The sequence below is a fragment of the Pistacia vera genome, unplaced genomic scaffold (genome assembly GCF_008641045.1).
Source record: "Pistacia vera cultivar Batoury unplaced genomic scaffold, PisVer_v2 Contig1280, whole genome shotgun sequence".
NCBI classification, from domain to species: Eukaryota; Viridiplantae; Streptophyta; class Magnoliopsida; order Sapindales; family Anacardiaceae; genus Pistacia; species Pistacia vera.
The window spans coordinates 38,365-50,349 of NW_022195336.1; the positions used below are offsets into that span (position 1 = coordinate 38,365).

General features: G+C 37.8%; 1 protein-coding gene and 2 long non-coding RNA genes across 3 annotated transcripts; all 3 read left to right on the forward strand.

Moving 5' to 3' along the window:
* The first annotated feature begins 1,304 nt into the window (after positions 1-1,304).
* Positions 1,305-2,610, forward strand: LOC116121784. The gene is made up of 3 exons (XR_004126773.1): positions 1,305-1,439; positions 2,327-2,461; positions 2,534-2,610. It is a non-coding gene; the product is annotated as an uncharacterized LOC116121784 (long non-coding RNA).
* Positions 2,611-2,904: 294 nt separating this feature from the next.
* LOC116121783 lies at positions 2,905-5,129 on the forward strand. Its single transcript, XR_004126772.1, has 4 exons — positions 2,905-3,096; positions 3,944-4,017; positions 4,139-4,281; positions 5,043-5,129. It is a non-coding gene; the product is annotated as an uncharacterized LOC116121783 (long non-coding RNA).
* LOC116121782 lies at positions 5,129-6,258 on the forward strand. The gene is made up of 3 exons (XM_031407727.1): positions 5,129-5,174; positions 5,289-5,474; positions 5,770-6,258. The coding sequence occupies exons 2-3, from the start codon at positions 5,328-5,330 to the stop codon at positions 6,172-6,174; spliced, it is 552 nt and encodes a 183-aa protein (XP_031263587.1). The 5' UTR covers positions 5,129-5,174; positions 5,289-5,327; the 3' UTR covers positions 6,175-6,258.
* Positions 6,259-11,985: the final 5,727 nt, after the last annotated feature.

Here is an 11,985-nt window from a genome sequence, read left to right on the forward strand (position 1 = left end):
AAATAAAACCAACTCTCTATCTTTATTACGCTAAAAGCCGCCACATTTCATCTTGTTCAACTCTCCACTGCTACAGTCACAAGAAGCCAGCTCAAGCGGCATCGGTGTTTCTAGCTAACGACGTCACAAGCCACGGAGCCACTGTCACCGGCGTCACTGATTCGAGCGCTCTCCGTGACAAGCAACAGGTAAGCAAAATCATTCTGCTCGACTTTTAAACTAGATTTTTAGAGTGAGTGCTTTGTGTAATCGTGGTTTGATATTTGTGTTTTAGAACTTAAGCTTCGTTTACTTGTGACTTTGATAATTATATTAACTGAAGCTTCAGTTTGATGTTTGACATTTTTATATATAAGACCTATAGATGTTTTTGATTGATCAAGTTAAGTGATGTTGCAGAGTTGTTTGATAAAATGTTTGAAAGAGATGCATTTTTATTTCAATACAATGTTACATGGAAGATTTCTTAATTAAATTCATATAATTATGACATGAATTGAAATTACTTAATAAAACAAAATTATTTCTTTGCACTCCAACACAGAATCGATCACCAATTTCATTTTATTTGTTAAATAAGGCTCTGAATGGGGATTAAGTTTTTCAATTCTAGTGTAAGACATGGGCGCCTACTTTTACTTTATTTAAATGCCTTGATAAAGTTTGATAACCAAATTAATGTCATCAGTTTGATTTATTTCTTTACTGTTTCATTGGTGTAAAACTTGCATTCTTGCTTTTGACTATATCAGAGCTACCGTTGTTGCCTGCGTAGTCAGGATGATGATATACAAATGAACAAGATCCAAATGGGAGTGGGAGGCAACGAGACAGCTATGATTGTGTTGGGGTTCCAGCAGGAAGGCTATCCCCAAAGAGGGCTAACCATTCTAGTTCTGTTCCAAGTCAGGAGGTATGAGCTAATGTATATTTTTTTTTCTTTTTTTGCCTTAAGTTTCCCCAGATTTCCTCAGTTACCTTTTTTTTTTTTTAAATATATTTCAGGATGGCTTCAACAAGCTTCATGATTTGGAGAGTTCACTTGCTTCATTTCTTCAGTTGCTAACAACTTCATCAATATCATTAACTGTCTTCCAGGGTAGTGGAATGTATTTTCCAGAAATTTTCAGTTTAAAATTGTTAGTGGATTTAGTGGAATGGAAAAAAAATGCTGACTCAAGAAACTTTTGTTCCCCTATTCATTTTTGTTACTTTCTAATCATTACTATTGTTATGCATTTGTGAAATAAAATTGCAAATGAGAAAAACCAGTAATTATTTTTTTCCCTTTATTGATGCAGAGTAGTTTTGATATTGTTGAGGATGATGAGGGTACAACTAGTCCTAGTTGGAAGGTTACTGCTCAATTAGATACTGAGCAACAGTTTCTTAGAAAGACTTACCAGGGGCCTTGGACCAAGAAACTGGAAGGAGTGACGGTGAGAATTCAGGGAAAACTATCTCTTTACCACATCATGCCATTTCTGAGGATAAAAAGTTTTTGTGTGATTCACTAATACTCGTTAATGCTTTTTCTCTTAAAAAAGTTACATGTGAAGGGGACAGGTAATCTTGATTGTAATTGTAGCTATATTTTCTCCCTCTTTTTTATTTTTTTTATTTTTTTTGGCTACTGTAAATATGAATTTATGATTTGGTTATTTCTTCCTTCTTTGTTCAGTTATAAAAAAATAGTTATTATACTGTTCAATATATACTATATAACTTTTCTCAGTTTACCTGAAAATTAAATTTTGACATGTTCTGCTTGCTTTTTCGGAAGTTGATCTGAATTCTTAGATATATTGTTTAGCTTATAATTATTCTGGAAATATTAGAGTAAAAGCACCTAAAAGTTATCGCATGCTACTTGTTCAAATAATGCAATTCTTAGATTCAATTATTCAAAAGGAATTAGTCTTTCAGTGTTCTTCCATATTGCACATCTTTATTTATGAATGGGCTCTGTAAATTTGCTCATGTAGATACATATATAGTTGTATGGAGACACATTAAACCTTTTGACCTATATGCCGCCTTCAATTTTATACCCTGTAGAAAGAATCATATAAAGTTGTACGGAATTATTTTTGGATTGCTTTGAACCTATGTTGTGCGAAATGCCAGCTTAAAAATTCTAGGACACAAATGTTAAAATTAGAATAAGATTTGGTTTTTGGTGGTGACACATAATACACCATATCAAAATGTTTTCTTTGTATCAAAAGCCTGCCCTCTGCACAAAGCTATACATTGAATTTATATATATATATATATGTTTCTTGTTTTGACAATATCAAAAGTACTGTGTTGCCTGCATATTCAGGATGCTGATATACAGCAAATGGACAAGATCCAAATGGAAGTGGGAGGCAAAGAGACAGCTAAGATTGTTTGGGGTTCCAGCAGGAAGGCTATCCCCACAGAGGTCTAACCACTCAAGTGTGCCCTAAGTCAGGAGGTAGTATTTTCTAGATTTTTTTTTTCCTTAAATATTCATCAGATTTCCTCATTTTCCTTTTGCCCGTTTTAGGATGGCTTGAAGGAGCTTCATGATTTGGAGAGTTCATTTTGCTTCATTTCCTATCAAATCATTGCAAGAACTTAAGTAAGGATTATTTCTGTCTCATCTTTTCATCAATATCATTAAGTGTCTTCCAGGGTAGCGGAATGTATTTTCCAGAAATTCTCAGTTTGAAATTGTTTGTAAAATTGAGTTGAATGAAAAACAAATGCTGACTTAAGAAACTTTTTTTCCCCAATCCATTCTTCTTATTTTCTAATCATTACTTTTCTTATGCATTTGTGTAATATAAATGCAAATTAGAAAAAAAGACAGCATTTTCTTCATTGTAATTATTTTTTCCCTTTATTGATGTAGAGTTTGTTTTGATATTGGTGAAGATGATGAGGGTTCTAGTAGTCCTACGTCAGTTTCTTTTAAGACCAAGAAAGTGGAAGGTGTGAGAGTGGGAATTCAGGGAAAACTAGCTCTTTACCTTATCATCCCATTTCTGAGCATAAAAAGTTTTTGAGTGGTTCGATAATACTGGATAATGGTTTTTCTCCTACGGAAGTTACACATGAAGGAGACAGGTAATTTTGATCATAATTGTAGTTGTACTTTCTCCTAATTTATTTGCTACCAAGAGGTTGTAAATAAGAATTTATGATTAGTTAATTTTTCGTACTTAGTTCACTTAAAGAAAAATAGATATTATACTGTCCATGTATAGCTTTTTCTCAATTTATCTGAAAATTAAACTGTGACATATTCTGCAAGCTTTTTCCAAAGTTAATAGGAATTCTTAGATATATTATTTAGCTTCTTAGATAATTGTTCTGGAAAATTAGAGTAAAACCTCCTAAAAAAATATTGGCTGCTTGTTCTTGAATAATGCCATTCTTAGATGCAATGATTCATAAGGAATTTGTCTTTCAGTGTTCTTCCACGTGTCACAGATTTGTTTGTGAATGTGCTCTGTAAATTTGCTCATGTGAGTTGTGCAACTCACTCTTCTTTATTATGGATGCATAATATAGTTGTACAGAGATACATTAGGCGCTTTGACCTATGCTACCTTCAATTTTTGACCCTATTGAAAGCATGATGTAAACTTGGGACAGAATTATTATTGGGTTGCTTTGAACCTATGTTGCACGAAATGCCAGCTTAGAAACTCCAGAACGGAAATATTAACATTAGAACAAGATATGGTTTTTGGTGGTTACACCACATCAAAATGTCTTCTTTATATCAAAAGCCTGCCTGCTGTTGTGATGTCCGCACAAAGGTATACACTGATTGGTTGTTTCTTTTTTTTATTATATATATATATTTCATTTTTATTTTTTTGTTTCCATATACATGGGTGAAAAAGTTTGACTATGTCTACTAAATAAGTTTGGTCTCTTGAAATTATTTTGAGTGAATTCTCTACAGCCAAAAAATAAGCCGAGAGGAACTATGGTGGCTCATTGTTGTATTGAAACAGGACAGATGCAAGTAACTGTCAGGTATTTTTGTTGTGATTTATTTGCTTTATAAAGTTTTACTATCTAAATTAGAGGCATTATTACTTGCTTTATACTTAAATATGAATCTTGTATTATTGTGTTACATCTGTTTATGCAGCAGAGGATACATCAAGAGCAGTGGTCCAACACAAGGGAAGCTTTAAAGTTATTTAAGCAATCTGAGCCCCAATGTATATTTGCATTAGGGGGAGTTGATTTTGAAGTGATCCATTAGTGTTGTGTTGCTTCCTAAAGAAACTCAAGGTGATCTTAACATATACAATTTATACAATTATCAGTTATACTAGCTAGTATATGTTATTTTATCCTCATCAATCTGAAAAGGATAATAAGTAAAATATATAAATGGTTAATTTTATCCTATTACCTATCAAATTGCAAGGCAGTCCATGAAAATGAGAAATGATGATTAATTTTACAGATCAGAAATTCTGGGGTTGGCAAGAGTACTCTGCTCTCGAGTTTTTCTTCTGAGCTTGAGTAGTTTAGCTTCTGAGGCTTATGAGGAGTTGGCAATTTCTTTTTAATTTTGTGGCAAGAGTATTTGGTTGAGTCTCACTTTTGGCAATAATATTTTCATTTTGTGATACAATATTAACTATTAAAATCATAGTGTAATATATATTAGCTAATTATAAATGTGTATTGATGAAATCTAATTTTAGCTTTATTAATGTTAATGGAGTTAAATTCTTTGAATGCTTAATTGAGCTAAGACCTACTTGCCTAGATACTGCGATTTTAGCTAGCCTTGGTTGTCTTTATTCTATAATATTAATTTTCTCTCTTTTGTCTCATTGTCCAATTAATAACTGACTCTCATGAACCAATTTCTTAAACATAAATCACTGGGATTTTCAAGGTTGATCTCACAATGACCTAGCTATTCAGTATCCAGAAAATTTATTGTATTTCTGACTCTTTAGGTATCTCGTGAAATTTTGGTGTAATTTCATTTTACACAATTGTACAAATATATTGTTAATGGTAGTTTTTCTATGTAGGGTGAGAACACGTGCTTCCATCGTAAACGGCCGCTTAGAGCTTGGTAATGTCATCTTAGAGAAAATCTCTGCTGTCCTTTGAGTGTGTCTTCAGAGGAGATTGACAGTCACCTTTGATATGGTATCCATTAGGTAAGGAATCCAAAAATAATTCAGAATCTTATTATTTATATAGGACTTGTTTAGGAAATATCCTCTTTTTTCTTGATTCATGATCTAATAAGGATTTCCTCTTTAATGCGCTAGATTTTATTTTCTGAGCACACACTTGTACTCTATCGACTCATGACTTTCCCTTGGACTATCGTGGCCATTACATGTCTAAGTAACTTGATTGTGCTCCTGGAGTTACACTCTGGTCTTATATGTGATACTCTACTCCATGAGCAAGGGTTACCTTTGCTTATAGGTTTACTCCAGAGCATTTTACTGGTGAGTTAACCTTACTCATGAACCATCCGTTTCTGGATTTTTTTCCAAAGTGATAAAGATATAATTTAGGGTATAACATATATCATATTTTGACGATCACAATTTAATCTTTAACTTGCTGAAATCCGAGATTGGTGCGATCAATTTTTTTGTTCCTGACATGGTATGAAATTTGTTTGGTTTTAACTTCATGTTTTTAATTTAACTGCAGCAATCTCTAGACACTGTCCTTGTCTGCCACTTAGCTAATTTGAAATTTGGTTTTTCTTTTTGGTTTGCCATTTGCGATCTCCAGTCCAGTCCTCCTCCTCCATTCGCGATCTCCTTCAAGCTTCGGCTTCAGCCTTCAAGTCTTCACTCTTCAAGTCTTCAACCTCTTCAATCATCGCGATCTCCTCCTCTTCAATCAACCTCTTCAGGCTCCAGTCCAGTCCTCTTCCATTCGCGATCTCCTTCAAGCTTCAGCTTTAGCCTTCAAGTCTTCAACCTCTTCAATCATCGCTGGTCTGCTACTCTGCTTCTTCCTTGCTGTGGCTGGTTTGCTACACTACAGTTTCGTCACTCATCAGTCATGACTTCAACTTCAGTTCAGAGTCTTCATTCTTCAACTTCAAGTCTTCAACGGTTCAACCTCTTCAATCATCGTCGTCGCCATCTAAAAGCCTGCTTCTTGCTTGCCGTTGCTGGTCTGCCAGATTAGTCAGTCACTACTTCAACTTCAGTTCCGATTTCAGCCTTCACATTTGCCGCCGTCTGTGAGCTGCCATTTGCCGTCAACCAAGTAACAAACTACTGTAAGAGACTAAGAGGCATCCTATCTTTCTCTGTCTTCTATTTCATATCATGATTCATGATATTGTATTATTGTGATGTGAAATTATGAATCACTGAATCTGTCAATTTAAATTTTGAAACTCTTAAAACTGATTTCTTTTTGTGAATCTTTGGTATTTTGATATTTTGTAATTTTGATGGTTGATGGATTCATATTTGATATTACTTTGTAATGCCTTTAATGATGTTTGAAACTTTAGACTTGAGGATTGAATTTGTAAACATTCAATATCGAACTTTGATAGTTTAATTATTATTGCAGGGTTGGTTTGATGGTTTTTAGATTTTAGTTACATAAAAAATCTGGGGCATGTTTGGCTTATTATTTCTGCTCATATTTCCAATCCTATTCTCCAAATAATGTTTGGCACATTATTCCAGAAATATTATCCTAATTTTTTAATTACTTTTAGACCCCATAAGGTTATTAATTTTATTAAATACCCCCTAAAAAAAAAGTTTAAAAATTAACAAAAACACCCCCGTGACCCATACTTGCCAGATTTCGGCAACCATCGTTGGTGGTAGTCGGAATCTGCCACAATGGTGAATTACCAACCGGAACTGGCCGGTAATTCACCGATCTGGCCTTTTCCAGCCAGATCCATAGTGGATCTGGCCGGAAAAGGCCAGATCTAGCTGTCAGCGACGGCCAAAGATGTGGTCGTCGTTTTCTATGGCTGTCGTTGACCGAAAACGACGACTACATCTTTGGCCGTCGCGTTGACGACCAAAGATGGTCGTCGTTTTAGCCTTTTCTGGCTGTCGCGGCCACAGCAGGCCATAGATCTAGCCTTTTCTGACCAGATCTGTGGTAGATCTGGCCAAAAAAGGCCATAACGACACGTTACGACACAGATCCGACCGGTCTGTGTCGTAATGTGATTTTCAGGCCAGATTCCGACGGTGGTGGCCGGAATCTGGCACTGGAGGTAGTGGGGATATTTTTGTCATTTTATATGTTGGGGTGTTTAATTAAATTAGTAAACCTAGGGGCTTTTTTATAAATTTTTAAATTTTACCTCGTAATACTCCCATATTCAACTACTCAATATTATTCCCAAAATCCTATCCAAAATAATAAACCAAACGCATCCCTGGATTTTTAAAGTTTTTTTCGTTTTTCCTGACGTCAGTATAATGATGTCACTGGTCTGACCTGTCGATCCAACCGTGAAAATCGGGAATTGGGCCTTTGGCGGAGTATACTTCTGGTCCGATTTTCAGAACATTGGTTGCAAGGCCCTTCTATTGATTGATACTTGGTTACAGTTCAAGTTTCAAGTTTCAATTTTCATTTGGAATGTAGAAACATAACAAGTCTTAATCTCTCTAATTAACTGGTTTCCTTTTGACTGCCAGCTTTGAATTGTTGCTAGAAAAGAAATTGTTCGATTACTATTTATTGAAGAGATGTGATAGTTGCAGTGCCCCTGGTATATAATTAGAGTGGTCCCTGGGTATTCAAGTTTCAATTTTCATTTGGTTGTTGCCTTTTGAGTGCTTGGTATATAATTAGAGTGATCCCTGGGTACAATTCAAGTTTCAATTTTCATTTGGTTGTTGCCTTTTGAGTGCTAGGTTTGATTTGTGGCTAGATAGCCCCCACACCAGAGAAGAAAAATTCCACAAATCCACAAGAGTAGCTAGGTGTAGCCCAGCATGTTGCAACTAAAACAAATCTTCTTTCCAACACTTCAATTATATATAAATAATACTACACACATTATTTTTATACGACATTATGTGGCAAGATGTGATTGGGTGAAAGTTTAATCTTAACTTTAAATTAGTCAATCATATCTTACTACATAATGTTGTATGAGAAATATTGTATGAAAATAATGTATGTGTAGTATTACTCATTATAGATATATACTTATATAGTTGCTTTGTTGTGTTTTCTCTCTGCTTCGTGATTTTGAAAAGAAATTAGTGACCATGAAAGACAGCATTGCTATCTATCCTTCTCCAGGAAGAGGCCACCCGGTTTGATGCTAATTTTGTTTTCAATTTCCGACTTCTCCGGCTTCCTTTCATTTGCATCATGATCTAAATATAACTTCTTTCTCCATAAGTGATGCTTTAAGATCGCCTTTTTCCTCTAGGAACCCATTAGCTGTATCTGCTTTTCTTTTGCTGGCTTTAACCCCTTAGCCAATAATTACTAACACTTTTTATGTACATGAAATTTTAGTAATTTGAGGAATGCTATGGAGCGAAGTGACAAATTCATGGTAAATTATGGTCCATATTTAACTCGTAATAAATGGCCTGGAGTTTCGTGTGACTTAAGCATTCTTGGGAATATTTCTTAACAGGAGGATATGGCAAGAATCATGCTCCCAGTGAAATCATTCAGCTGATTCTTAGAGCTTATATGAGTCAAATTCTTAATAATCAAGTTTTCACTGCTTTCAGGTGTCCTTTATAGACTCTTGGTTCTTATGTTTGAGTCCAATTAAGAGGATAAAGACAATGAGGAAATCTGATGATGGAGGGAAGAATGTGCTCCAGAGGCAGATTGTTTATTCATTCGGTGACCATTATTACATCAGAAAAGAACTTAAAATACTGAACCTTCTCACTGGGTATAGTAGCTTTGTGTTATGGCCTGCTATGAAATTATGCTCTCTTAATGTTGTCAACCTACAGGTATATTTTCCTTCTTGACAAATTTGGTAGAGTAAGATGGCAAGGGTTCGGATTTTCAACACCTGAGGAATTATCATCCCTTCTTTCTTGCACATCACTCCTTTTACAAGGGGAATGAGGTAACCAAAGCACATAGCATATTCTGAACTTTTAGATCATCTTGAGTTTAAAAAGCAAGACTCTTTAATTTAGTGTCCTGTTAAGTTTTGTAATTCTGTGAAAAAGATTTCTGGTTACAACTTTCCTTTTGTCAAAGAACATAATTTATACACTGCATTTGCTTGCTGTGAAAAGCATGGCTGAGAATTCTCGTTGCCAAAGGTGGGAATTACTTGAATATTTTAAGCACAATGAGAGAATTTTGTTGAAGAGGACCTGAGTTATAATTTCTGAAAGCAACTGATAGAAAATAAAAAATGGATTACATTTAGAGTTGAGTGAAATATTTTTGGAAACTCTGTGTTGATGCTCGTTTTTGGCACCAACGAATTGTCACGTGCGTAATATTGATTGGCTGTTATATACACGTGAAAATTGAATATATAAAGCGAAATAAATGCAAAGGGAGTTTTTTAAGTGGTTCGGATGCTAAGGAAGCAAGTCCTACGTCCACTGATTTGTATTGATATTAGTGTGGGTCAGGTCGCAACTGCGGACTGACTTACAAAAGAGTTGGAAAAAGTAAAGAATAAAACTATGTGCACTAACCAATGAGTACTAATCCAAGTACTAACATTGGAAATTTGAAATTCCCTCCAAATTTTTTTTTCAAATTTCCAATGTTAGTACTTGAATTAGTACACATTGGTTAGTGCACATAGCATTACTCAAAAGTAAATGCGTTTTTACAAGTGAGAGAGAGAGTTTTTTCTCAGTATGAAAATGGCCGAATCCCTTTAATGAAGGGGTCTGCTTCATTTTATACCCAACTGAAGCGTGTAATCATCATTAAATCCATGGTTTGGTGTGATTGTCAGGATATAATCCGGCTTTATGTCCCGTTTTCCCTTTCCCAAGCTGACTTCGCACGATTTATCGCAGAGAAATGGACGCGTGTGAGCTCCATATCATTTGGCAGATCTGACGTGTGCGTGTTGCTCTGACGGGAGCAGGTCACCCTTCACGTGACTTTCCCATGTCAGTCCTTTGGTTTCGCAGGCATAACAGAAGCCCCCTAGTTTTTAAGGTTTGAGGATCGAACCTTGGAAACTAAGTCGTATGGGAGGTTTTGGTCGCTCCGACCTGAATGGGATGAGCTCGGCACAGGACTCTTGGCGAACACGACCTCGCGCAATTCCTTGCCTAAGCGACCTGACAATTTTTATCCTAGCGAGCTGGATCTGATGGACGCTCCTTTTTGTACCTTAGAGATTCAATGAACCTGGTCCTGCGCTGTCAGGCGCTCTGCACGCGTTAAAGCGTGTCAGACACATTAAATGCGACGTGTGCTGACCCGACGCCGTTTTGACAGCATTAATTGCGCAGCGCATTCGAAACAACGACTATTATCACGGTATTTAATGCGACGTGGGGCATATTTAATGCGGGGAGAGAGAGAGTGGGCTGTCGTTTCAGTTCCGAGGGGTGGTAACCGTCGATTCGCAATCCATATAAAAACTCGCATTTTTTCAGACGAGGTCACCGAAATTTCTTTTGTTTCGAGTGACAAACCTTCGCAAACCAGAAACCATTCTTTTTCGATCGGCGCTTCTTAGGCAACTGAAACGAGCTTCGGTCTCGGTTACTCATCCCAGAAGGTAAGATCCTTTTCTTCTTCTTTTTCTTTGCATTCGCTTGGCTGGGCGATGGTGTTGGGTCTCCTGGTGAGACGTGACGCCGTCATTGGATTCGAGCCGTGGACGGCGGCTCGAGTTACTGTTAAGGTTTTTAAGAATTTGTCCCCTGCCACCGCACGGGACAAACACGGAGGCCTAAATGACCGTGTCTGTCGATGTTGCAGACTGGAATGGAACCGTCAACATCCAAACCCGAGGAAGGAGCCAGCTCGTCCTCGCGGGAAGTTCCCGAGGACGCGTCCCTTGATGTCTACTCGGTCCTCACCTCAGAGGAATTCGATAGGATAAAAAGGCAGTTTGATGTCCGCGTGGAGGTGTTCCTCGACCATACCAAGTCGTCACGGCACCCTGCCGATGGCCTTGCCGCGATCTCTGAAGAGATCTTCAAGGGTGGAGGGAGGATTCCCCTCCATCCTTTCATCAGGTCGGTCCTGGATCACTTCGGGATCTCGCCGATGCAGCTGACGCCAAACGCGTACGTCATCGCTGTCGCGATGTACATCGCGTGCTGCGAAAGCGGCTTGGGCGAGCCAACTGCAGTGGAGCTCGGCATTGCCTACTATCTCAAAAAGAGCAGGGACAAGGACTCATACTATCTGTCTCGGCGACCTACCATTGCTGCGGGGATACACAGCTATCCCAGCAATGCGGGGGCCTACGAGACAAAGTTCTTTTTCTTTTGCTATAACGGCTACTGCCGCTTTCAGGATCCAAGTAGGTTTTTCTTCGCTGGCTCCATTATCTGCTTGCATGATCTATTGTAACGACCCGTTTTCTTTTGCAGTTAACAGAACGACCAGCCAAGACTTACTTGCCGACCCAAACAGGCTCGTATCCTTTGGAGTATTGGACGAGGAGAGCCGGGATGCGAGGAGGCTTGTGACGACTGCGAACTTGCGGAAGTACGGGTTTTTCAGCGACAAGGCGTCTTTAGAACCCCCAGAAGGTAAGTTATACTGGTTCCCTTCTGGTCGTAGAATGATTTCGTTTACTAACGAACTTAAATGCAGAAACGATGCCTCCAAAGGAGTCCGGGCAGCCCCGCCGAGCACCATTCGTCTTCCCTCAATCGAGGAGTGAGAGGGCGACCGAAGCTGCTCGTCCTATCCTGGCACAGCCGGTGCGAACAGTCCTGGCTTCCCAGCCCCGTCCTGTGTAAGAAGCGACCAGGACAGAACAGACCGCTCAAGCGCCAACTGCTCGCCCAAAGCGGAAGGCTCTGGCCC

Coding starts and splice junctions, on each gene's coding strand:
- LOC116121782 (XM_031407727.1), top strand. CDS start 5,328: ATGACTTTCCCTTGGACTATCGTGGCCATTACATGTCTAAGTAACTTG. Junction 5,475..5,769: donor TACTCCAGAGCATTTTACTG/GTGAGTTAACCT, acceptor TGCGATCTCCAG/TCCAGTCCTCCTCCTCCATT.